This window comes from Brassica napus, chromosome A9 (assembly GCF_020379485.1).
Source record: "Brassica napus cultivar Da-Ae chromosome A9, Da-Ae, whole genome shotgun sequence".
In the NCBI taxonomy this organism is placed as follows: domain Eukaryota; kingdom Viridiplantae; phylum Streptophyta; class Magnoliopsida; order Brassicales; family Brassicaceae; genus Brassica; species Brassica napus.
In genome coordinates, this window is record NC_063442.1 from 15,883,458 (window position 1) to 15,910,715 (window position 27,258).

Below are 27,258 nucleotides of genomic sequence, written 5' to 3' on the forward strand. Positions count from 1 at the left end.
TGCTTTTGATAGGAAAATTTATCAGTAGTATAAGCATGGTCATGTGCTTGTGTAACTTGTACACACGATTTAAACTTGTACACACGAATCTAAATGACCAAACCCAAGAAGATAAACGAAAAAAAGTTTTAAGGAGTCTAATAAAAACCTAGAAAAAAATTCAATGAAAACAATAGAACTTAATTTATTCTTTTAGTAAAAAGAAACATAGATTATTGCTCGTAAGTGAGAGGAAAAGAAAGAAAAGCATAAGAGAATGAAAATAGTTAGGAAAGAAGATAAGTTAAGAACTGGAAAGAAAAAAATGAAACTGACATCCTTACTGACACAACTGACATGACACAACTATGATAGAGTGGTGGGAGTAGAGTTAAATCACCATCTAAAATGCTCCTATCACTTCATGTGTAATCATCTAATTAAAAGGTTGCTTATGGGCATAGAGACCAATTATCTGAAAAAGGTATATCAATATAAATAATGATAACTATTTATATGAGTACCAGGGTTTAGTTTTGTTGAAAAAATTTCGTGAGACGTATCTTTGGACATTATGACTTATTTGTAGATTTGACTGCAATTTGACTGCAATTTGACCAGTGTCATTTTCATATATCCCTTATATATTAAAAGATAAACATTACAACCTCTTATCTATGACATGTGTGATCACTATAATGATTCTTAGAATCACTAGAAAATTAAGTTGATCCATGTAAACCCATGCTATATTTTTTATTAAAATAATCATAAATTAATTATTAATGTACAGAATTATATTTTTCTTCTTTTATTAAATAAAAGTTATAGAATTACCTAAATTAAAATATATATTGCAAAATAATTTTAAATAATAAAGATTTGGCAACAATTTTTATATCCTTCATCATTTATAATATTTTTATATTATTAAAATAAATTAGACTATATTCACCATATAATAAAAATTTTATATTTTTCGTATATGGTATATATTGAATTTTTGAAAACGATTTTAAGTTACTAAAATTGTTAAAATATTAAAATTGTTAAAATCATATGAGTACGAAGTCTTATTTAATAGATAACCATATTAAAAATTATATGTGTATGTTAATATGATTTAAATTTAACTATATACCATAGAAAATAGGTAAATATGATTATTTTGATTTATTTCTCGTAAAAAGACTGTAAATAAAAAAATGATTATTTGATTTATGTTTTTGTGTTAATTTAATTATATATGTAATAGTTACTTGCTTCTCAATTATTCAATATGTATTTATTAATTATTTTATAATATGTAAAAATTGCAAAATAAATAATAGTGTATGTAGAAAGATGTGTATTTAATGTTGGTTCCATCTTAACCTAGTACTTACTAGTAATACAAATGGGCGATATCATGCTAAAGCTGAAGTAAAGCCGATTAACTTACCACTAATTAAGGCCACATAATATTTTTTGGTCTTCCTCGTAGTTGAATGGTAATGAAACTGTCTTGAAAGCTCTAAACTTCCCGACATTGTTTAAATGTTCGTTCTCCAACCTGTTTTATTATATAAAACGTAAACACATTCTAAGATAGTTGAGAATTAAAGTAAGATAAGATAACAAACTAAACTAATGTGTAGTACATAACCTGAAGAAATTCCATATCCCACGACGAATGATCTCAAGACTTGCAACAAAGGCAATCGCCGCCTGTGTGTTAATTGATTCAAATTGTAAATCTAGCACTGTTTGCAGCCACGCAAATCTCAGCACCACGTTCAAGATCTGCGTTAAGTTTAAGAATCAGTTGTTTTTCTTGAAACATTAACTTAATTAATGCCTAGGGAGGTTGTGGTATTGTCTGCTCGATCATTATTCGAGTTGCACAATTCAAATGGGGTATGTAAAGACCCTAGTTAATACCCTCCATCAACTTTGTTTTCAATCAAGATTCTTCCGGTTCTGCACTTTGCGGGCCCATGCTAAGCTCGCCATTTTCCTTTGTATTTTCAAGTAAACGGAGGGAAGACAATCTTTAAAGTAATGTTTTCAAAGCTTTTACCATGGCAATGAAGTAAACTTCTTTGTGGGGTACTAGGAGTTCATCACGTAGCCACGGATTCTTGGATGTTCGGTTAAGAAGTCCCCAGTCTTGAACCAAGTCCCAGTACGTACAGAAAACCACAGCCATGGCAGAAGTAACCCCACCTGACCATCTCCAGATAGTTTGACTATCTTTCTTTCGATCAACTTCATAAGCCATCCCTAAGCAAACAGCAACTACTACTAAAAAGTACTTGAAACTATTATACCCTTGTTCAATGTTTCTCTCTTCAAACACTCGCCTCATGCACTACACAAACATAACGTGATCATACATATTAACATTATTGAATTAACAAAATAGTTATTCAATTCGTAGAGATCAAGTTTTGTACCTGAAGGAAGCGAGAAACGAATGGGAAGGCAGCAGCAATGAATAAGAAAGTGTTGAAGACTCGTGACTCTCTACAAGTGTTTTGCCTTTGTTTGAAGTCTCCCCAACCGTAGTAACATATGTAGAAATGAATGCTTCGAAGAGTTTGCGCTTGGCTACATAATTGATCTGCCAAGAAGAAATCGGATAATGTCACCTGCATGAAGAAGACAATAGTAAAATGTTTGTCAAAAATGAAATTTTCATTTATAAGCAGTTTGAGGTTTAATGTTTTACCTTGCAAAGAGGAGCAGCAAGAATGCGAGATAGGCAATTGAGAAAGAAGTAGCGACTTGATCGATAGAAAATGTTGAATGGTAGGATTAGAACTATGAGCATAGTCTAGTAAAAAAACACAAATTTATGAATCCTTTATCGTCGAATAGATATATGTGAACTCAAAAACAAATTGTTCGTGGACTTACAATGAGGAGGCAAAGAGGAAGGAGTTCAGTTAATGCTTGGTAATCTTTAGTTTTGGGGTTTGTCTCCATGTCAAGATTGGCAAGGACACAAAGAAGCGCAAGCGCACCAATGCTGAATCCCACGAATAGTATTTGTTTGTAGCCGAGTTCATTTCCTTGTTTGAATCCAAATATGAAGGAATAGTTTACTCCATACCGCCTCCAAAAATAAATATTAGCAGCATACATAATTATGTGCAACACGATGAATCCGAACAAGCTGCAGAAACAAAGATAAAAAAATATGCCTAAAAGGTTCTAGCCTGAAATGATCATATAAATTCGTAGGACCATAGGCTAGATTGTTTCAAATATACAATTTCTGTGATTGTATTTATATTAATAATGACGATATACTTAAATATAATCTTCTTTTTGAGTTTAAGGGTTCGCACAAGATGTCAACTACAGTTGTGCATTCATAAAAATTTACCTATAAAGAGGAAACATTGAGTTCATGTACTGTTCCTGGCGTTCATCTTGTAAGATGTTTCGGGTGCGAACGATAGCGACAAGAGCCACAACGAGGGAAAACATGCATCCACCCAAGAAACCTGAAACATAATTTCTCATGTGCACCAAGAAGAAAATTGAAAACAAAAAGAACTTCTGTTCAAGATGTAAGTGTATTATTATCTGGACGGCTCCATAAACTAAAACTCTAATAAAATTGTTCGTAGCCTTGTAAATATTAGAGCCGGTCCTGCTTATAATGATTGTACCTGTGGAAAATGTAAGTCGGTGTCTCTCTCTTTTAGCTTTAGGTTGCAAGATGTTGATTCCTTTTGTTCTGTTGCCATTTGTGAAATGCTTTATGAATGTAGTTTCAACATGATCAAGGAGTCTCATAACCTATGCCAAAAGAGGAGCAATATAAAATCAATATTAGGAGGAGTTCAACGTCGTTAATAAGTTATATATTCTAGTTTAATGAGGGTTGACTCGAAATCATCAAATGGTCATTGTCTCTCTATTTTAGATATACTATCACAATTTAGTTTTATATATAAAGGTATTTACAGATCTTTGTAAATTATACAATTTTATTACATCTTTTAATTACGTTAACATTTTTGTATTAAGTTAACATTCATATTAACACCAAATTCCTTTGATAAAGCTAGAATACTTCATATTTTAACAAATATTGCATTTTCCAGTTTCAACTATATGGTATATTTATGAGCAGTCACATATATATAAAATATACATTTGAAGTGTTTATATTTATATGTTCATATCTCAATATTCGAATATGGATATGAGTCATGTGACAATGCTACACCATTACTGCATTACATCACTAGTATAACATAATATATAGGTCTGAAGTGCATGAACGGCATATAAAACATATTCTTGAATGTTATTTTGATTAACCATAGAAATTTAATTTCGACCTTAGCTCCATAATTTCCACATGCCCAAAGTCAGCATTAAGAAAACCTTATATAAATAATAACACTTCGTACCATACGTAATTTTTGAGTTCGGGGCACAATATTCTCCCATGTTAAGCAACTTGATGCATTAATTATGTAATACATGTTTTTCTATAATTTTGTTTTCAACATGAAAACTACTAACTACTAAGCATACCTCATCAGAGCTTCCAAGGCAAGAGTTATCAACCATTGTCATGTAAGACTTCGCAGCATCCCTCGAAGTTACCTATACGAGTAATTTCGTCGAACACATTTTGGAACAAACCTCATGCAAACAAAAAAAATCCTAAAATCAAAATATTAATCTCTAAACCAAATCTTACCTTATCATACTTCTTCAATATCTTCGAAAGCGCCAACACATTCAAAAAGCTGCACATATATTTTGATTTAAACTCATATCCATCAATCATTATAAAACTAAATAATTCACCTTAAAGGATCTACAATTAATTGCAATACTAACAAAGGGCAAAAAATACGCACCTATAGCTTTTAAGAAACCATAGTTTCCGATGAAACTCTACGAACGCACATCTTAGCTTCTCCTCGATTTTCCTTAAATTATATCTGTTTAATGTGAGCTCTGGCTCGTTCGAGACTTTGAGAACGCTTTTAATGGTGGAACTAGGCGTTCCCTTAGTGTAGCTGATCCTGACGGAGTTTAGAACTCCCATCGAAGCTGGTCTCGTCGTATCTTTCATCTTGCTCATGTCATTGGCCGGTTTGAGTGTTGTTTTGCTATAACTGTCTTTCTCAACGTTATTGTCATTTTCATCGGATCGACCAGCTCCACTGGAGCCTCCTTCCTCTATGACTCCCGTGGGAGATTGAGCTTTTAAAAAAAAAAAATGATTTAGCTTTAAGTTTAACTAGATTTAACGCGGGTTATGTTTTTTTTTTCTCAAACACACAATAAAAATAAACTATCACCTTTAAGTATTTTTGGTTAATTATTTGGATCTTATGTGATGATAGTATGGTCCTCGTTGATGACATCTAATTAAAGATAATTTAAGTTTTATAATTTCTGTTGTGTTTTCATTGATAATGATGAATAGTCCATGAGACAATTTTTACGCGTCTAACCTATATAGATATGATAGTATGTGTAGGAGTTTTTTTTTTGGTTTTTACATGTAGTTGTAAATTTATAAGATTCATTTCAAATCTGTTAAATTTTATATCACTATATCAATATATGTATAAACAGTTTTGGTAAAATATATGGTATTTAACAGATGTTTATAAGTTATCAAACTGCATTATTTTAAAACTGTATATTTTTGGCATATTGTGTAAAATAATTTAAATTTTACTAAAATTAAATAAGTGTATCATCTACATACATAATTATTTCTATCAATAGTATTGATGATCTTAAATATTCTATGATTTAATTGTTGTGTGGTTAGTTTGATTTCGAAAAATGGAATATGTTTAGCAATCTTTAGATTTGTTTGCTAGAAATATCTGTGATATAAAAAGTTGTAAAATCCATATGATTGTTTGAATATAGTAGATTTAAGATCTTCTTAATATTTTTATTGAACATACATTAAAATTTCATTTAATATATTAGAAATAATTATTTTATAATAAAATCGATTAATAGTTTACCCTTGTGATTATATCAGAATCTTATTAAATGACTATCTTAGAAATCAAATCAATAATAATCAAACCCAGAAATTAATATTCTGTTATGATAATACATTCAAATGTGAAACAGTAACCCGTTTTATACTCATGTATATTGTGATGATACATAACTTAAATATACTACATGAAATCAACATGTGTTGGGATATCATAAGGTTATTTAAAATGTAAACCACTATTTGAAAATGAAAGAGTATATTCATGATAAGTTTACTCTAGTCTTCTGAAATTAATTGGTTTGGTTTGATACCTATATAGAGTTAAATCTAAATGTACACGATCTTTGCATATACTGGTACTTAAGTTTTGGAATACTATGAATTAAAGGAATTGAAGAAAATGGAATGCTAAATAATGGAATGATGGAAGTTATGGAATAACAATTAATGGAATGAATAATTGCGGAGAAATATTTTTCTAACACACCTGGTAACTTTTTAAAGGAATTGAATGGAATGAGTAATTTTAGTTTAAATTAAATTATTAAGAATGTTAGAATATATCAATAAAACGTGGATGATACTAAAATAGATTTCATGTAGCATGATTTGTTGCTTCCTTATCCATCATATTTCTGTTGAAAAAACTGGAAAATTTAAAGCTTTATGATCTCCATGAAGAAAATAGAAAAAACAAAGTTTGGAGAAGTTCTCTCCCATAAATAGTTAAAGCATTCAATAATTAGAAGTGTTAAAAATAACGAAAAAGGTATTTTGTTGTTATTTTGCCCAATTAGTAACAATCGCATACGAGAATTATAAACTTCAAGAATCTTAGCAAATCTATTAATTGATTGCAGTAAATAAGTTACATAATATCTAAACTTAACTAAAAGTATTTTTAATTAATTTGATTCCATTCCATCTCATTCACGTTACTTTTTTTATTATGAATGAACTATAACTACATTCCTTTTGATTCCATTGATTCCACATGAATTTTTGGAATGAGATTTATTTGTATTCCATCTAACTGGTAGATTTTTTTTGGAATCCAAAGAAATAGACCATTCCATACAATTCCATTCCAAAAAATAGAAATCCAGTTACACCAGTATTGTTAGACTCCTTTTCCAGAATAAATAATAGATTGTACTGATTATGGTTATAATCTTTTAGTCTTTATTTTAAATCAAAGATGTAAGTAATATATTTTAGATTAACCAAAATCGTTAAATTAAAGATAATAATTAGTAGGGTCAATTTTCGTTTGACGGTTATAACTTTTTTGATAGTTCATAAAACAGTTGATAAAATAGGATTCTGTTTTAATAAATTAGATTTACGTTCGATGCAAATAAAACCATACACCAGAAGCAAAAAAAAAAAACTTAACTTGACTATTTTATTATATATTGTTAAGGTTCATTTCAATAAACTATATAGATCACACTAGCGAGAGTGCAAAATGTTCAAAATATGAGATGGTTTTATATTTCTACTAGGAGTGGTCAATCGTATTCCATGAAGAATATTTTTTTTTTTTTTTTGTCATGTCTCAAATATGTGACGAATTTTAAAAATAAAACGGATCTTGATGAAGCTGGAAAAAAGATATTAACATATTATCAAACTAAAATTTGTAAAAGCTGTAAAAAGTAAACGAAAATTCTGTAGAAAATGGAATTATATGTGTGCATCCGTGTGATTAGTATAAGTTACGGCTACAAAAGCTGTAACTTATTATATTTTGAATATAATTTATTAAGTATAAAGTTTCATATACGGGTATGCCACCATGTCCTAATCTAAGTTTAGTATACCGTAACTCAACGTGGTTTAAGTTGTAGTTGACGATTATATATTACTAAAGTGTAACGTAAAATTTTCGGTTTAGGTTTATACATAACCATCTACCTAACAAAAATAATATTTGTTTGGTTTTTATATTGTGTCATTTTTACGGTATATTAATATACCGATCTTACTAGACGTTTTGGCGAGCTCCGCCGGAGAAACCGCATTAGGTGAGGCCATGAGAGTCATCTCCGCCGTACGCTCCTCCTTCATCTTAAACCGAAACGCGATCAGCGCATCCATCTGTTTGTTAAGCACCTCCGCTTCTTTCACCACTTCATCAGCTTTCTCTTTATAGAACTTCTCCACTTTGTTGAACTGGTCGTCTAGTCGCCGGAAAAACACCAACTCATACTCTCCTCCTCTCTCCGCCGTCATAAAAAACGTCGTCTCGTACTGGTGAGTCACCGAAGAACTCACATGAATTGGCGCCGTCGTTATTCCGTCGTTAATGTCGACCACTGTCGAAGAAGGGCTGATCTGACCGCAACCGCTGCCAAAGCCATGTCTCTTTTGACCGATGAATGTGCGGTGCAGAGCCGTTTTCATCTCATGGCCTTGAGGATTGGTTTTGCATTTGAAGCGGTTGATATCTTTGATTAGGGTTTTGAGATACTTGTAGTCCACGTAAGCCTGCTGCCACTCAGGCACCATCTGTGAAGAAAATTCTTTTCCGAATTTCATTTTTATTTGTTCAGATTTTGATTTGAGATAGTGAAGAGTTTGTTTATAAACACTGATAACAGTTTGCTGTATTTATAGATTTATGTCAAAAGTTTGACTTGACTGTAAATTGTGATTGATGGAAACATCAATATTAGTAACGAGTCAATTAGTTAAATTATCAAACTAATTAAAACATAGATTTTTATCTTTATATGCTAGTACTAGGGTCAGCCCGCCTTGCGGGCGGGGTGATAATTTAAATAGTTAGAGTAAATATTTTTTATTTTTGTTTAATATTTGTTTTTATTTTAAAATATTTTGTTCTATATTAGTATGAATCATTATTTTATTAATTGTTATTCTTTACTAGAGATTTTTTCCGCGCTTCGCGCGGATTGTGTCTTATAAATTTATTTTATTTATAATATTATTTGTCGGTTTGTTTCTTTTACATTAATTTTTTGTTTTTCCAAAGTTAGTTTTTCTTAATTTAAATTTATATGTTTATAGTTTTTCTTTTTTCTGGTTGTAGATGGATAATTATATTTTTTATTGATGGTTTTTGTATGTGACATAAACTTTTTGAAATTTTAAAATAATGTTATATATAGTACAATTAACACATTAAAGAAGAGAAACATATTTAAGCACATTTTATACAGGTTTTATATACATAATTTTAAACATTATATATGTATATATTATAAGTTTGAAACATGTAAATGCTTTCTAAAGTTAAATACTTGTTCTGAGTTTACATAACTTATCGAAAGTTTTATCTTTTTTAAATTTAAATCACAGAAAAAAAATCAAAAAGTCAGTATAGAAGGGTTTTCTTGGGCTTTTAAATCAACACTGAAAATTTACATGAATCATATAACAACAGTTTTATAAACAACTCGATAAAATTTGACCGAGCCAAAGATTTTCACACAATATGTTCTTTCTTCTTCAAATTGCGAAGAGCCTATAGGCACAAGAAAAAAATCATAATTTTTGTTTTCACTTATATAACATTTTTTTTTCCTTTACACACGGAATTTATTACACTGCTATAAGCAATTGAGAACTCTATTCATATAAGATTCACATCTATGCATTTTGACAAAGAAGAATTTTAGCCATCTTTAGTTTCGGAATGAATCAACTTCAGTCATATACACTATATTTTCTCTATGATTCAAATCTTACAATTTTAATATATGTGCAGATTTCCATGTGAAAAAACACGCACGCCATCTATCGTTCAACCTATTACTTTTTCCAAAGTAAACACTATAATCCTCGTTTGGTTAGCTCCACAAACTAATCTCTTTGGATCAGTGTAACCTTTCAGAAAATGATAATCTTAACATCTTACAAAAAAAACAACAAATATTGACTTATTTATATGAATATATATTATTTTAAATCATTATAGTAGACGAAGAAAGCACCATAATTTGTACAACAAATTTTCTTAGATTCACTTCATCATATTCACCATTTTACCATTTTAATTACATAATTTTATATGAGCTTCTTCATCTTTCCCGGTTATTTTCTCTTTATTTATAACTACAATATAAAGTTATAAACTATATATATATATTATAAATTAATAATTTATTTACTCTTAAAGTAACGATTAAAAATAGAACATAATTCAATATAGATATATGATTCTATTAATAAATTAGCAGTTACAAATTTGAAATTTTTAGAAATATCAAAAGTTTTATATTAGTTAATTATCTTCTAAATGACATTTATTTTTAATTCTTTTTGGATGAGAATATTTTGGCTGAGGTGGATAGTCTCAAAAGCTTTGAATTTAGTCCCTTTTATATAGTAGGATTCAGTTTCATTCTCATTACAATTAACTAATTTTTTTTTACGATTAATAAGATTGTTTATTCATTCTCTTACATTAGTTTATATCGTGTGTCTCTTTTTTGTCTATATAACTATATATTTTATTTTTACACAGTTGTAGATCTATGTTTATAGTTTTTTTTAGAATTCTTGACTTAAATATTTAAAATACATTCTACATTTATTTAGTTAGAATAACTTAACATATCTTTTTTATATAAAAAATATTTATTTTTGTTTTTATATTTATTTTATATTTCTGTATTTTATTCTATTTTTTCTAACAATTTTTTTTTGATTTTTTATTATCTATCAATTATTTTATTGTGGTAATTTCGTAGAAACTTTTTTTAATTTATTATGTATTACTATCTCTTAAAATAGTTATTAATTAACTCCATATCTGAAACCAATGTCTTAAAATTAATAGTTGTTTACATATAATAAGTCAAATGGATACTTGTTTGCTAAAAAGATGGAGGAATTTACTTTAGACTATGCAGTTATTTACTTTATTTTTTAATTGAAATTACGGTATTTTTTTTATGAAAATTTGAATTCCTTTAGTTAATTTTATTTTAATTTTCCAAATTTATTTGGATACAGTAAGCTTACATCTATTTTGGCATTTATTTATAACATTTCGATTTGTCTATTATATTTTTGTTTAATGCTTGCCATTTCTTTACCAAGTCTTTTTGTTTTTTCAACTATTTTTTTATTATGTAATTAATTAGTTGATGTTTATTTAAACAGATTTCTTAGCTTGCCTTTTCTCAATTACTGAATGTTGGGTAGTATCAAGGTCTTACTGTCACCCAATATTATCAGTTATTGAATATATTTTAGACGACAAAAATTGTTGTTTTTGTGTGTTTGTTCACCTGTGCAAGCTTGCTGCCGGAATTGTATACTTTTGTCCACCAGATAACACGTTCTTATGATCCAACTCAACAAAACCGACATAGTGCAACTTCCACATGAAAAATTAACAACTGCTGCAAAATTTTGAATAGCATGATATTGCATGAGATGAACAATGTTAACGTTACATGTTATTGCATGAGATGGGAATAGCTACAAAGAAAAATGCAATATAACGTAGTCATTAATAGCTCGATTCAATAAAAGCATAACTGCTGCAAAATTTCACAGATATAAGCAGATGTTGTATTAGTGTATATACCAGAACAAAAATAACTTTTTAACATCACTGGCCATTACCAGACCAATCTTTCTGCCATTGTTCAAGAAAGATCAGAGTAAGAAAATATGTTCACAATACGACTCTCCTTGTAAAGCCAGTCTTCTTTTACACTTATATTTCTCATCTTTCGTCTCCTACTTCTCCATAAGATGGACAATCTTCTGGAGAGTAACAATCTTTTTTGGGTGATGAACCCTACTATGTTTCTTGGATCATCAACACCCTTTTCAGAAAACCGAGTACTTCCTCATCGTCTTTACCTAACATCGTCTGAATCGACGCCAAACAGTACATCGCCTCACCTGCATGGGGTTTCCAACAAAGACTCTATTGAATCATGTTTAGATGACAAAAATATGACGATGGTATGGAGAGAGGAAAGCTCTATATACCAAATGACTTCTCACAGATTCATTGAGCCTTAATTGATATTTCCTCATAACGGTTCAGTTGAGAAGTACTGACTGAATTAGGAAGGCTATGGACTGATCTTCTGAAGCAACTGACTTCTCCATGATGTCAAAACATGTTCTCATAAATCACTCAGCCTTCACATAGTTCTTGCACTTGAATAAGATGGTTTTCCCTCTGTATCTCTCATTTGTTAGTAAGCATTCGTCTAATTTCCCTGGTCGTTCGTTTCTCCTGTGGAAAAAGCCAGAAATGAAATCACAATATTAGGAGTGGTCGCCTTAATTGAATTCCTTAATGACAGAAAGAAGAGTAGAGAAAAAAACCTTTTAGCTTCCAACAAAATGAAGCAGCTCAGAAAGATCTATCCTCATGTCAACACTAATGAGCTCCATTCCTTTCTTAACACTACTAAACTCCTAAAAACGAAAAAGATCGTCACGCCTGCCTCAATACAACCACCGAACTTCAACACAAAAATCAGGATCTGGAGTTCGCCATTGCCATAGCATGTGTTTAAAAGATTATTAAGAACGTAAAGAAGTGGAGCAAGCTATGAGATTTGTTATAATTTGCACCCATATTTATAGGATCAGAAAATCGGAGTAACAAAGGCGGTTGAGGAGGATTATTAATTACTGCGTAGTGGGTCGGCAGGATTGGAAACATAAAGGCAATGAATCTGAACGTTTTTCTTGACTTGAAGAGGAGACCAAACGACGCGAGAGCACCAATACAGAGATTTTTAGCGTCGATTCGAGTGACCCAAATTCAAGAGACTCCATTGTCGGTGTTCAGAGAACGCAGAGAATAATTTCCGTGCGGAGGTGGACCCTAATTTCAGTGAGAATAGGTAAACAAAAGGGGTAATACAGAGTGAAAGATCAAGCCCACGAAAGCCCACGGAATGTTAAGTGTAGACAGAAAACTAAACGCACCGGATCAATTAGTGGACACGTGTCAGCTCCTACTACCTCGACTTTCTGATCTGGATGATGACGTGGAGGCCTGTGAGAGAAACAAACACTTCTTTATAATAATAGACTAGGGATTAACCCGGGCTACGCCCGGGATTTTTATTATTTTTCTAATTTAAGTTGTTAAATTATTTATATTTAAGGTATGATATATATATTTATATAAATGTTAAGATGCATGTCATAATTAAAATTTATTTTTAAATTTTAACACGTTAAATTAACATATTTTTTACTATTTAAATATCTTTTTTGTAATTTTGTTGGCTATCTAGTTATCATATTTAGCAAAACTATCCGTTGAGTGTTGAAATAAATGTTTTAGATATTTAATTAAACTGTAGAGTATTTTCGGATCGACCACATGCTCAACAATCGATCCATCCGTAAAAAGATGGTCGATCTCCTTGGCCAGGTAAGTACAATTTTAGCAAAAATATCTTTGATTTTCAAATATTAAGTATATAACTATTCTTTTGAATATTGGTTTTTTGAATTGTATTTTTTGATTAAATTATTGTATTATAATGTTTATGTAAATATTTTTTGATGTTTGAATTTGTGTTGTTCGTATACTTAACCTAGATGATATTGCTGTTTAACAATTTATTGTTTTCTGGATATAGAAAATAATGATATATCAAAACATATCTAATACTTGTTAAATGATAGTATAATGTAAATTACTTCCATTATTTGAAAATAACAATTTGTTGTTTTTATTTTTGTTTTTAATCAGAAATTATTTTTATTTAAAAACATCATTCATATATAATATAATAGTTTAAGTTTGGAAGATTAATCTATATATATAAATTTATGTATATTTTAAAAAAAAAATAATTTAAGATATTATATATTGAGTAACTGAATAAAAACTGAATTTCTTATCTTGAAAATCAAATATTTATAGTTTTGTCTTCATGTTATACTCACCAGTCCATAATTGATATTTATAACTCAGTATGTTTTTTAAAAAACTTAGTTTTAAGTAATAAATAAATTTAATAAATTAAATTCATCCCCTATAATGTGCTGTAAACTATATTTAAAAACTCTCTAAAATTATATTTTAAGCATAATATTACTATTATTTAATTTAAGTTATTTTAAGCATAATATATGCTAAACCATCTTAAATTATATTTACAATAGGACCATCCTAAACCGGTTAATAAACCAAAAACAATACTAAACCAACATGAACCAATACCTGATTCGGCGAGGAAGGAAGTGTTTCGGGATAAACGCTTGAATGGTTATTAACTGTAATGGTTTGATCATGAAAGAGTTAGTATGAATATTAACAATAAAATTATGGATTAGATTAATTTAAATTTGTAAGAATATCTTTGAGTCTAAGAAAAGCAATTCAATTCCCATGAATAAGTTTGGCTTTTGGAAGTTGCGGGTTTTCCAACAATGAATCCACCTAACAAAAAGTTTGTTGTTATAAAAAATCTCCTTCAAGGTCATTAAAGGTTTTTGGGACGGCAATATTTGATGGTGGAACCATTTTTTTGCTCGAGTGCTATGAAGTTTTTTTGATAGTGTGAGGTTGATGTTGATAGAATAATGAGTTTTATAGAGACTTTCTTGATGTAAAACTATATTTTTTTTTGTTTAATGTGGTATTTTCATTTTTACATAATTTACTACCATTTTAAGATAGATGTCCATTTTATTTAATGTACTCTTTCCATTTTTTTGAAAACTGTGCATTTACTTATTATTGTATATATAATTCATATATTTATATATTTATAATATTTACTTATTATTTATTTTTCTATATATTTTGTATTTCTCTTTCTTATATTTTGTTAATATCTATATTTTATATTTTAAGATATATGTTTAAATTTTAATGTATTTTTCCATTTTTAATGTAAAACGGCAATGTTTAATAGAAGAACTGGACAAATTGTCAAATAGTTATATTTATGTTTTTTTCTTTTTTTATAAAATGGTAATGTTACATTATGGAGATAAACCGTTTTTTTTTTGTGAAAAATGGTAATCTTACATATGTTTAATGTTGTTTTTCCATTTTTTATGTTGTATGTTTACATATTATTTTTAAAAATGTAAAATAGTAATCTTACATATGTTTAATGTAGTATTTCCATTTTTATGTTGTATGTTTACATATATTTATTATTTTCGAAATTATATATAATGTTTTTTGAATTTTTTTATAAAACGGTAATGTTACATTATGGAGATAAGCCGTCTTTTTTTCAAGTGAAAAATGGTAATCTTACATATGTTTAATGTAGTTTTTTTCATTTTTTATGCTGTATGTTTAAATATTATTTATAATTTTCGAAAATTAGTAATATTAAAATGTAAAACTATATTTTATGCCACGTGTCATCTTTCGGAAGAAGTTTTTTTTTGCTTATGTGGACGCTCTATGGAGCCTCAAGATTATATAGCAAATTACATGAGTTCATGGGTGTATCTACGCCAATTACTCTATATTTAATGTAGTATTTTCATTTTTTATGTTGGATGTTTACATATTATTTATTATTTTCGAAATTATATATAATGTTTTTTTTTACAAAATAGTAATGTTACATTATGGAGATAAACCGTCTTTTTTTAGTGAAAAATGGTAATCTTACATATGTTTAATGTTGTTTTCCATTTTTTATGTTGTATGTTTACATATTATTTTTTAAAATAAAAATGTAAAATAGTAATCTTACATATGTATAATGTAGTATTTCCATTTTTATGTTGTATGTTTACATATATTTATTATTTTCGAAATTATATATAATGTTTTTTGAATTTTTTTATAAAACGGTAATGTTACATTATGGAGATAAGCCGTCTTTTTTTCAAGTGAAAAATGGTAATCTTACATATGTTTAATGTAGTTTTTTCATTTTTTATGCTGTATGTTTAAATATTATTTATAATTTTCGAAAATTAGTAATATTAAAATGTAAAACTATATTTTATGCCACATGTCATTTTTCGGAAGAAGTTTTTTTTGCTTATGTGGACGCTCTATGGAGCCTCAAGGTTATATAGCAAATTACATGAGTTTATGGGTGTATCTACACCAATTACTCTATATTTAATGTAGTATTTCTATTTTTTATGTTGTATGTTTACATATATTTATTATTTTCGAAATTATATATAATGTTTTTTGTTTTTTTTATAAAACGGTAGTATTACATTATGGAATTAAGCCGTCTTTTTTTTTAAAGTGAAAAATGGTAATTTTACATATGTTCAATGTAGTTTTTCTATTTTTATGTTGTATGTTTCATATTATTTATAATTTTTGAAAATTAGTAATATTAAAATGTAAAACTATATTTTATGCCACGTGTCATCTTTCGGGAGAATTTTTTTTCGCTGATATGGACGCTCTATGAAGCCTCAAAAAGTCCCTTTTATTGGTAATATTACATTATGGAATTAAGCCGTCTTTTTTTTTTAAAGTGAAAAATGGTAATTTTACATATGTTCAATGTAGTTTTTCTATTTTTTATGTTGTATGTTTCATATTATTTATAATTTTTGAAAATTAGTAATATTAAAATGTAAAACTATATTTTATGCCACGTGTCATCTTTCGGGAGAATTTTTTTTGCTGATGTGGACGCTCTATGGAGCCTCAAAAGGTCCCTTTTATTAGTAAGGATATATCAAGATGATTTTCAAGTAAATATACGAATATAAATGCTTTAAATGCTCCTTTTTGGGTCAAAAATGCTTTAAATTCATCAATTACGATAACATGCTTTGTTTCCGTACAACGTAACTGATGAGAGTCTTGGAGTATTGTCTTAGGTCTAATGTAAGAAAATTTTGAGCATTTTAACTAATGTGTTAAGAGAATATGCTTATTAACCCTTTGTATAAGATTTAAAATGCTGTATTGCCATATCATGTGGACCTTGTCGACCTTTGAGACACAATAACCAAAATCGTGATTTCTAAGGATCGATCTCGAATAGTGGAAGTAAATAATTTCTGCTTAAACATTTTCAAAACATATTACAGTTTTCTAGTTGTAATAGCTGAATCAAAACGTTTAGATGATTTTACAGATTGTTCACGTTCATTATTTCATATTTTCATTGTACCTTGGGATCTAAAGATCTTGTATATCAAAAAATTCTAACACAGATCAAATCGAGTCCAGAGTCAATTTATACCAGTTTTTATTTGATCTAGCAGTTATCTGAAAATTAAAACCATGTGTTTATTTAAAAATTCTTAATATCTTAATTATGTATACAAAATGATATTAGGTTAAGGTACTTTATAAAGGTACTATTAGGTTTATATATTTTGAGTAGAGTTTATTATTTTAAGACCATGTTTAAAAAAGTTTCATGTTTTAGGTATTTTTACAAATTATTATTAGGTACTTTAAAATGTGCTATTAGGTTTATGAACTTTTAATAAGTGTCTGTAAAATTGATTTGGGCCACACAAGCTATTTTTTGAATCACCTTTACATATTTTTTAAAAAAATTTCATGTCCGTATTAGTATAGCTAGTTCGTGTAATATAGCCAATTAAGCGTTTAGTTAAAATGGGCTATTTTTAAGAAAATTGCTTGTGGTCTTCGCCATGTCAGGACCGGCACTGCGGAGAAGAGTGGACAAACACGTACCACACGTCCATATACGGGCGGGCTACATTACATAACTTATAAAGCTCATTGTAAGTAGTAACTTAAAGCTCACTGGAGTAATGTCACAAAAAGCATGTAAATGTACATCGCTAAGTACAAGTGTCTAACACTTCAGTCAGGTTTGTATAGACAATAATAATTTGAACCAAGCTTCATCCAGCAGAGAAACCTGAAAACCAAATCGCTCATAAAGATACAAAAGAACAATCTTGACAAGAATTAAAAATTATTAATCATAACATTTTTTGTACATATGATTCTACCTCTCTTTTTCACTTTCATTCCTTTTCTTTTTTTACCATCTGCGAAATGCTTTATGAGTTAATTTAACTTCAACACGCTGCATAAGTATTTTTATTTTGTTTCAATATCAGAAGGTTCTAGTTCTTCCATTTCCGAAACCACAACATGTAAGATTGCTAACATAATAGTCGGAATATTTTCTAGTTGAGATAATGAATTCTAATTTTAAAATTTGGACTAGTTTTCAATTTGTGCATGTCTTCCTTACGCATGGACCATGCTAATTTTCTTTATTTCATTCCAATTTTATCGAATGTCCCTAAAGGGACACACTGCATGAGTTTCATAAGCCGTGGTATAAGAGAATCAAGAAAATATCGATACATAAAAACGTATGTATGATCCATTTAACGTTTGTATGTTTCCTATAAATATGTTTCCACTTTTCATGTATGAAAAAGAAAGAAAACATATTGTTTGTATCAATGTTCTAGTTTAGGCGGGCAGCGACAAAGTGAACCTAAACAAATTGATTTTTTTTTTTTTAACAATCTTTTAAATGATTGGTTAAGACGTTTAAAAAATCGGTTTAGGTATCCGCCTAATCAATAATCTCTTATAAAACGTTGTTTAAATGCCCAATGATTTTTAAACATTGGTTTGTACTTTGTATCAATCATAGGGGGTGTCAAAATGAGCTAGATTGCTCAACTCAGCTCAGCTCATAGTAAGCTCAGATCTTTCATGAGATAGTTCAGCTCAGCTTATTTATAGTATGAGCTTCAATATGTAAACTCGAACTTAGATCATCTAGATCATGCATGAGTTAGATGAGATAACTCGCGATCTAATATAAATAAATAATTCTTTTAAAATAATTATAAAATAAGTTATTAAAATAAATTACATAATATTATTTAAAATTTAAATATTAGAAATCCAAAATATTAAATACTAAATAAAACCAACACCTAAAATAAATTAAATTAAAGGTGAAACAATGATCCAAAATCCTTATTCCTCATGAGAGTCTATTTTCTTTATTCTAAAAAGTTAAAGATAATTTTAAAAGTTTAATTTTTATATTACTTATGTATATTTTTACATTTAAAATTTAGAAGATAAATATGATTGATATAGAAATTAGTTTCTTTTTAGAGAAAAAGACTAGGATAGCCCCAAACCAAGTTTTTGTTTTCAAACTAGCACTCAAGGTTCAAAGTCACAAAAATAGGTTTCATTAAAGAGGTAAATATACACTTATACCCCTTGGGTTAATTAATCCAAACCTAAGAGTTTAGAGTTAAGGGGGTGGGGTTTTGGAATTAGGGTTTAAAATTTTATAAAATAAAAAATAAATACTAAAAAATTAAAAATAAAAATTTAAAAAACAGTTTCACAAAGTATTTTTGAATTATAAAAAGAAAATTTTCAAAAAAAAAATTTCAAGAAAAAAAAACTATAAAAATTTTTGAATCTGAAAACATATAATCTGAAACTATAAAAAAAATTATTTTTTTCATTTTTTTCATTTTTTTATTTTTATTTTATTTATTTTTATTTAGTTTTGTTTGTTTATCTCTATTATTAGAAGAGAAGTACCAATATAAATTGCTCCTTAGTTTTCAAAGTTATTTACATTTGAATGCCACTGAAGTAATAAATTTACCTACCTTTTAGTATTCTTGTATTTTATAGTTTAATTAATGCATTTTCCTAAAATAAAATATAACAAATTATGTTTATTTATTTAAAAAAATGTTTTCTATAATCTAGGTAAACAATAAATTATACTTAATCAATGTCAAAAATGTAACAAGATTTTATTATTACGGGGGTGGTTATTTTTTATTTTGGTATATTAACTACGTCTAAAAAAACATAAAAGTGTTATAAAAATACATAATATAAACCACACGATTTTAAATAATATATTAAATTATTTAATCGTATAAATCAAATATAAAAATAGATAACCATTTTATTTTACATTAAAATTTTGATCCATAAAAAATACATTTGCACGAACACACGAGTTATATTTTAAAAATAGGGTTGTAACAGTTGACGGATCAAAAAAGAAAATAAAATTATTCATTATAAATTCTAAAATGATTGTGTTTAGAAATATATTAAATAATTATTTAGTATATATATATATAAATTTTAAAAACATATATTACCATTTATATAAGAGAAATATTTTTTTAAAAAATAGAAGTTATCCGATACACACATATATATATATATAATCCTTACTAATAAAAGGGACGTTTTGAGGCTCCATAGAGCGTCCACATCAGCGAAAAAAAATTCTTCCGAAAGATGACACGTGGCATAAAATATAATTTTACATTTTAATATTACAAATTTTTAAAAATTATAAATAATATGAAACATAGAGCATAAAAAATGGAAAAACTACATTGAACATATGTAAAATTACTATTTTCACTTTAAAAAAAAGACGGCTTAATTCCATAATGTAATATTACCATTTTACATTTTTATTTTTAAAAAAATAATATGTAAACATACAACATAAAAATGGAAAAACTACATTAAACATATGTAAGATTACCATTTTTCACTAAAAAAAGACGGTTTATCTCCATAATGTAACATTACTATTTTGTAAAAAAAAACATTATATATAACCTTACTAATAAAAGGGACCTTTTGAGGCTCCATAGAGCGTCCACATCAGCGAAAAAAAATTCTTCCGAAAGATGACACGTGGCATAAAATATAATTTTACATTTTAATATTACAAATTTTTAAAAATTATAAATAATATGAAACATAGAGCATAAAAAATGGAAAAACTACATTGAACATATGTAAAATTACTATTTTTCACTTTAAAAAAAAGACGGCTTAATTCCATAATGTAATATTACCATTTTACATTTTTATTTTTAAAAAAATAATATGTAAACATACAACATAAAAATGGAAAAACTACATTAAACATATGTAAGATTACCATTTTTCACTAAAAAAAGACGGTTTATCTCCATAATGTAACATTACTATTTTGTAAAAAAAAATATTATATATAATTTCGAAAATAATAAATAATATGTAAACATACAACATAAAAAATGGAAATACTACATTAAACATATGTAAGATTACCATTTTACATTTAAAAATAACAATAATATGTAAACATACAACATAAAAAAATGGAAAAACTACATTAAACATATGTAAGATTACCATTTTTCACTAAAAAACGGCTTATCTCCGTAATGTAAAATTTCTATTTTATATAAAAAAAAACATAAATATAACTATTTGACTATTTGTCCAAGTTCTTCTATTAAACATTGCCGTTTTACATTAAAAATGGAAAAATACATTAAGATTTAAACATCTATCTTAAAATATAAAATATAGATATTAACTAAATATAAAGTATAAGAAAGAGAAATACTCAATATATTGAAAAATAAATAATAATTAAATATTATAAATATATAAATATACGAATTATATATACAATAATAAGTAAATGCACAATTTTTAAAAAATGGAAAGAGTACATTAAATATTAAACATCTATCTTAAAATGTAAAATATAGATATTAAGTAAATAGAAAGTATAAGAAAAAGAAATACACAACTTAAAAACAATGGAAAAAGTATATTACGATTTAAACATCTATCATAAAATGTAAAATATAGATATTATGCAAATAGAAAGTATAAGAAAAGGAAATACACAATTTAAAAAAATGGAAAAAGTACATTAGTATTTAAACATCTATCTTAAAATGTAAATCTATCTTAAAATATAAAATTATTAGTAAATAGAAAGTATAAGAAATAGAAGTACACAATATAAAAAAAAATAAGTAAATATATAATATAAGTAAATACCCAATTTAAAAAATGGAAAATTACATTAAGATTTAAAAATATATCTTAAAATTTAAAATATAGATATTAAGTAAATAGAAAGTATAACAAATGGAAATATACAATTTAAAAAAAAAATGGAAAACGTACATTAAGATTTAAACATCTATCTTAAAATGTAAAATAGAAATATTAAGTAAATAAAAAGTACAAGAAATGGAAATACATATACAGGAAAATAAATATAAGTAAATAATGTAAATATATAATATATGAATTATATATATAATAATAAGTAAATACACAATTTTTTTAAAAAATGGAAAAACTTCATTAAGCATTAAACATCTATCTAAAAATGTAAAATATATAATATAAGTAAATACACAATTTTAAAAAATAGAAAAATTACATTAAGATTTAAATATCTATTTTAAAATATAAAATATAGATATTACGTAAATTAAAATATAAGAAATGGAAATAAACATTTAAAAAAATGGAAAAAGTACATTAAGATTTAAACATCTATCTTAAGCTGTATATCTATCTTAAAATGGTAGTAAATTATATAAAAATGGAAATACCACATTAGACAAAAAAAATGTATAGTTTTACATTAAGAAAGTCCCTATAAAACTCATTATTCCATCAATATCAACCTCACTCTATCAAGGAAAACTTCAAAGCACTCGAGCAAAAAAATGGTTCCACCATCAACTTTTGCCGTCCCAAAAACCTTTAATGACCTTGAATGAGATTTTTTATGACAACAAGTTTTTTGTTAGGTGGATTCATTGTTGGGAAACCCGCAACTTCCAAAAGCCAAACTTATTCATGGGAATTGAATTGCTTTTCATAGACTCAAAGGTATTCTTACAATTGTTAATATTCATACTAACTCTTTCATGATCAAACCATTATAGTTAATAATCATTCAAGCGTTTATCCTGAAACACTTTCTTCCTCGCCGAATCAGGTATTGGTTCATGTTGGTTTAATATTGTTTTTGGTTTATTAACCGGTTTAGGATAGTCCTATTGTAAATATAATTTAAGTTGGTTTTGCATATATTATGCTTAAAATTAAATAATAGTAATATTATGCTTAAAATATAATTTTAGAGAGTTTTCAAATATAGTTTAGATAACATTATAGGTGATGAATTTAATTTATAAAATTCGTTTATTACTTAAAACTAAGTTTTTTTTAAAACATACTGAGTTATAAATATCAATGATGGATTGGTGAGTATAACATGAAGACAAAAATATAAATATTTTATTTTCAAGATAAGAAATTCAGTTACTCAATATATAATATCTTAAATTATTTTTTAAAAAATATACATAATTTATATATATAGATTAATCTTCCAAACTTAAACTATTATATTATATATGAATAATTTTTTTAAATAAAAACAATTTCTGATTAAAAAAAATAAATAAAAACAACAAATGGTTAAACATCAATATCATCTAGGTTAAGTATACGAACAACACAAATTCAAACATCACAAAAAATATTTACATAAACATTATAATACAATAATTTAATCAAAAAATACAATAAAAAAAATAATATTCAAAAGAATAGTTATATACTTAAATTTGAAAATCAAAGATATTTTTGCTAAAATTGTAATTACCTCGCCAAGAAGATCGACCATCTTTTTTACGGATTGATCGATTGTTGAGCATGTGGTCGATCCGAAAATACTATGCAGTTTAATTAAATATCTAAAACATTTATTCCAACACTCAACAGATAGTTTTGCTAAATATGATAACTAGATAGCCAATAAAATTACAAAAAATATTTAAATAGTAAAAAATATGTTAATTTAACGTGTTAAAATTTAAAAATAAATTTTAATTATGACATACATCTTAACATTTATATAAATATATATATCATAACCTAAATATAAATAATTTAACAACTTAAATTAGAAAAATATAAAAATCCCGGGCGTAGCCCGGGTTAATCCCTAGTTATAAGTATAAAAACGACCAAGCTCTGTTCATCGTTCATATAACTCGTAATCTAATTTAATCTTGTTAAACTCATTTATTAAATGAACCTAAAAAATAGAGATCATGTTCATAAAAAATTGAGCTGAACTGAGTCGGCTCATGAGCTATAGCTCATTTGGACACCCATAATCAATCATCAGGTCTAAAATATATATAAAACTGGGCCAATAGCGGACCACAAAAGCCCAAACGTTCATAAAATCAAAGCCCATTAAAAAGAAATGCTCGAGAGCTAAGACCTTCACAACTATCTTCCACCGTAGTCAGATCATCGTCTCCATTCTAGGGTTTCTTTCTCTCATCTCAATTTGTCGAGGGTCTTCCTCCTCGGCCAATAGATAAGAACTCATCGTCGAAGAACATTTCCTTTAGATAGAAGGATCCTTCATTTGGATTCATCTGAGTTTTAGATTTTGCGTTGTTTCAAATTCTATACTACAATTGAATTCAGAGAATCAACAATCTCTCAACAAATGGCCAAGAACCGAGGAACTGCGATGTCACTCGAGTCCTTCGTGTCAACGATGGCTCCACTTATCGACATGGAGAAAGAAGCCGAGATCTCAATGTCCCTAACCTCAGGCGCGTCGAGAAACATCGAAACCGCTCAGAAGAAAGGCACCACGATCCTCAACTTGAAATGCGTCGATATGCAAACAGGTCTCATGGGGAAGTCTCTCCTCGAGTTCCAATCCAACAAAGGAGACGTCCTTCCTCCCCACAAGTTCGGCAACCACGACGTCGTCGTTTTAAAGCTCAACAAAGCCGATCTCGGCTCCTCTCCCCTTGCGCAGGGAGTCGTGTACCGGTTGAGAGACTCCTCGATCACGGTTGTGTTCGATGAGGTCCCTGAGGAAGGGCTGAACACTTCTCTGAGGCTGGAGAAGCTCGCTAACGAGGTGACGTATAGGAGGATGAAGGATACGTTGGTGCAGTTGAGTAAAGGTGTGTTGAGAGGACCTGCTTCTGATTTGGTACCTGTCTTGTTCGGTGAGAGAGGGCCAACGGTTGCAAAGAAGGAGGTTGAGTTTACGGCGTTTAACAAGAGTCTTGATCAGTCTCAGAGAGATGCGATTTCGAAGGCTTTGTCTTCGAAGGATGTGTTTTTGTTACACGGTCCTCCTGGTACTGGGAAGACAACTACTGTTGTGGAGATAATCTTGCAAGAAGTGAAACGCGGTTCCAAGATTCTCGCGTGTGCGGCTTCGAATATCGCTGTTGATAACATTGTCGAGAGGCTTGTTCCTCACAAGGTGAAGCTGGTGAGAGTGGGGCATCCTGCGAGGCTCTTACCTCAAGTGCTGGATAGTGCTCTAGACGCTCAGGTTCTTAAGGGGGATAACAGCGCGCTAGCGAATGACATCAGGAAGGAGATGAAGGCGTTGAACGGGAAGCTGTTGAAAGCGAAAGATAGAAACACGAGGAGAGGGATACAGAAGGACCTTCGAGCTTTGGGTAAAGAGGAGCGTAAGAGGCAGCAGTTAGCTGTTTCGGACGTGATCAAGAACACTGATGTCATTCTCACGACTCTGACTGGTGCACTAACGCGAAAGCTTGATAGTATAACTTTTGACTTGGTGATTATCGATGAAGGAGCGCAGGCTCTTGAGGTTGCTTGCTGGATTGCTCTGCTTAAGGGTTCGAGATGTATACTTGCGGGAGACCATCTCCAGCTCCCGCCGACGATCCAGAGCGCTGAAGCTGAGAGGAAAGGGTTGGGGATAACGCTCTTTGAACGGTTAGCGGATCTTTATGGAGATGAGATTAAGTCTATGCTTACTGTTCAGTACCGTATGCATGAGCTTATTATGAACTGGTCATCAGAAGAGCTTTACGATGGGAAGATAACAGCGCATTCAAGTGTTGCCTCGCATATGGTTTTTGACTTGGATGATGTAGAGAAATCTTCTGCAACAGAGGCGACTCTGCTGTTAGTAGATTCCGCTGGGTGTGACATGGAGGAGAAGAAAGACGAGGAAGAGAGCACTTATAACGAAGGGGAAGCAGAGGTTGCTATGGCGCATGCCAAGAGACTGATCAAGAGTGGTGTTCGTCCTTCTGATATTGGAATCATCACACCTTACGCTGCTCAGGTTATGGTGCTTAGGATTCTTAGGGGCAAAGAGGAGAAGCTAAAGGAGATGGAGATCTCTACGGTGGATGGTTTCCAAGGACGAGAGAAAGAAGCTATCATCATTTCAATGGTTAGATCAAACTCAAAGAAGGAGGTTGGGTTTCTAAAGGACCAAAGGAGAATGAACGTGGCTGTTACTCGCGCTAGAAGACAGTGTTGTGTGGTCTGCGATACAGAGACGGTGAGCAGTGATGCGTTTCTCAAACGTATGATTGAGTACTTTGAGGAGCATGGGGAATATCTCAGCGCCTCTGACTACACCAATTGGTAAACTCAAGCCAGAGCCAAATCTTCTTGGTTAGCATAGTTTCAGACCCTTTGGCGTTACTTGTCTGCATACTATCGATGGACATGTCACATGTTTGTACCTTCTTCACCTAGCTTATAATAAAAAGTCGGGGTCCCTGAAGCATTCTTCAAGGCTTGTCATGTGCTACTTATGTTGTCGCTGTTCGTATAACAATATGTGTACTTAATTTAACCCATTTGAGTTTTGAATATTGAGTTGAAGTCAGTATGAAGGTGAAGTCAAACCCGGATTTCAAGAGATTGATCGAATGATATTTGCATTTTTAGTTGAAATTGACCGATGTGCTACAGCGGATGTTAATGCACAGGGGATAAGTAAAATGTAATTTACTTGTAATAAATTGAATGGGCCTTTAAGCTTATTTCACTCAACCATTTAGTTAACTTAGAAAAACGTTGGGGCGTAAAGTGTTGCATAAAGCCCATAAAATCCTCGCAGCAAAAAGTCTATTTACTACTGTTGTGTCTTTGATGACGTTTGTACAAGAGAATTTTTCAGTTTATGGAGATGAGATCAAGTTCAAGTCGATGCTTACTGTTCAGTATTGTATGCATGAACTGTTTATCCCAAGAACTTAAGGATGGAAAGATAAGAGCTCATTCAAATGTTGCCTCACACAGGCTTTTTGACTTGGAGAATGTAACCAAATCTTTTTTTTTTTTTTGCTAAACTGTAAATATCATAAAAATGAGCAAAAGATTTTACAAGAAGATCTTTGTTCTGAAACCATCAAGGCAAAAAAATTAAAACAAGATGGAACAAAGGCAAATATCACTAAACAGAGGAGTCTATCTCAGCCACATTTGCATGAGGCTTTTGAAAGGCTTCCTTTGTCTCCTAGCTGAGATGATATTTCGCACCTCTCTGTCGATACCATGGAAAACAGTTGCGCTCGATAAAGAAGCTTGATTATGAATGAGGTTGTTCCTCTGTTTCCATAGATGAAAGATAACTGTTTGGCCTGCAATTTTCCTCAAGAGTGTGAGGCTCTTTGAACGGGAGGAACGTATCCAAGAGAGAAGCTCCGACCAGGTCGTGATCATTGATGGCGGGGGTTGGCATCTT

At 29.1% G+C, this 27,258-nt stretch overlaps 2 protein-coding genes, 1 long non-coding RNA gene and 1 other non-coding gene across 5 annotated transcripts; 1 reads left to right on the forward strand and 3 right to left on the reverse strand.

Moving 5' to 3' along the window:
• Positions 1-1,051: 1,051 nt before the first annotated feature.
• LOC106374069 (phosphate transporter PHO1 homolog 6-like) lies at positions 1,052-8,503 on the reverse strand. Of its 2 annotated transcripts, XM_048740716.1 has the most exons (12): positions 7,942-8,503; positions 4,848-5,196; positions 4,685-4,733; positions 4,516-4,587; positions 3,639-3,768; positions 3,350-3,470; positions 2,878-3,136; positions 2,690-2,794; positions 2,415-2,609; positions 2,039-2,329; positions 1,625-1,761; positions 1,052-1,531 (listed from the first exon to the last, which is right to left on the reverse strand). In XM_048740716.1, the coding sequence occupies exons 1-12, from the start codon at positions 8,501-8,503 to the stop codon at positions 1,423-1,425; spliced, it is 2,379 nt and encodes a 792-aa protein (XP_048596673.1). In that variant the 3' UTR covers positions 1,052-1,422. The 2 variants fall into 2 exon arrangements, with proteins under 2 accessions (XP_048596673.1, XP_048596674.1); XM_048740717.1 differs by having other exon boundaries at positions 1,052-2,609; positions 4,848-5,183; positions 7,938-8,503.
• Positions 8,504-11,441: 2,938 nt separating this feature from the next.
• LOC106454804 lies at positions 11,442-12,822 on the reverse strand. The gene is made up of 3 exons (XR_001290029.3): positions 12,284-12,822; positions 11,939-12,191; positions 11,442-11,848 (listed from the first exon to the last, which is right to left on the reverse strand). It is a non-coding gene; the product is annotated as an uncharacterized LOC106454804 (long non-coding RNA).
• A 5,250-nt stretch (positions 12,823-18,072) lies between these two features.
• On the reverse strand, positions 18,073-18,175 carry LOC125578895. Its single transcript, XR_007316972.1, has one exon. It is a non-coding gene; the product is annotated as a U6 spliceosomal RNA (small nuclear RNA).
• Positions 18,176-23,984: 5,809 nt separating this feature from the next.
• Positions 23,985-26,404, forward strand: LOC106437947 (DNA-binding protein SMUBP-2-like). The gene has a single exon (XM_013878972.3). It carries the CDS (start codon positions 24,223-24,225, stop codon positions 26,152-26,154), a length of 1,932 nt encoding a protein of 643 aa, XP_013734426.2. The 5' UTR covers positions 23,985-24,222; the 3' UTR covers positions 26,155-26,404.
• Positions 26,405-27,258: the final 854 nt, after the last annotated feature.

Excerpts from the sequence above, each read along its gene's own strand:
- LOC106374069 (XM_048740716.1), bottom strand. The coding sequence starts at position 8,503 with ATGAAATTCGGAAAAGAATTTTCTTCACAGATGGTGCCTGAGTGGCAG. Across the intron at positions 5,197-7,941 it reads CAAAACGTCTAGTAAGATCG|CTCAATCTCCCACGGGAGTC; the intron begins GTATATTAATAT and ends TTTTTTTAAAAG. Across the intron at positions 4,734-4,847 it reads TGGTTTCTTAAAAGCTATAG|CTTTTTGAATGTGTTGGCGC; the intron begins GTGCGTATTTTT and ends ATATATGTGCAG.
- LOC106437947 (XM_013878972.3), top strand. The coding sequence starts at position 24,223 with ATGGCCAAGAACCGAGGAACTGCGATGTCACTCGAGTCCTTCGTGTCA.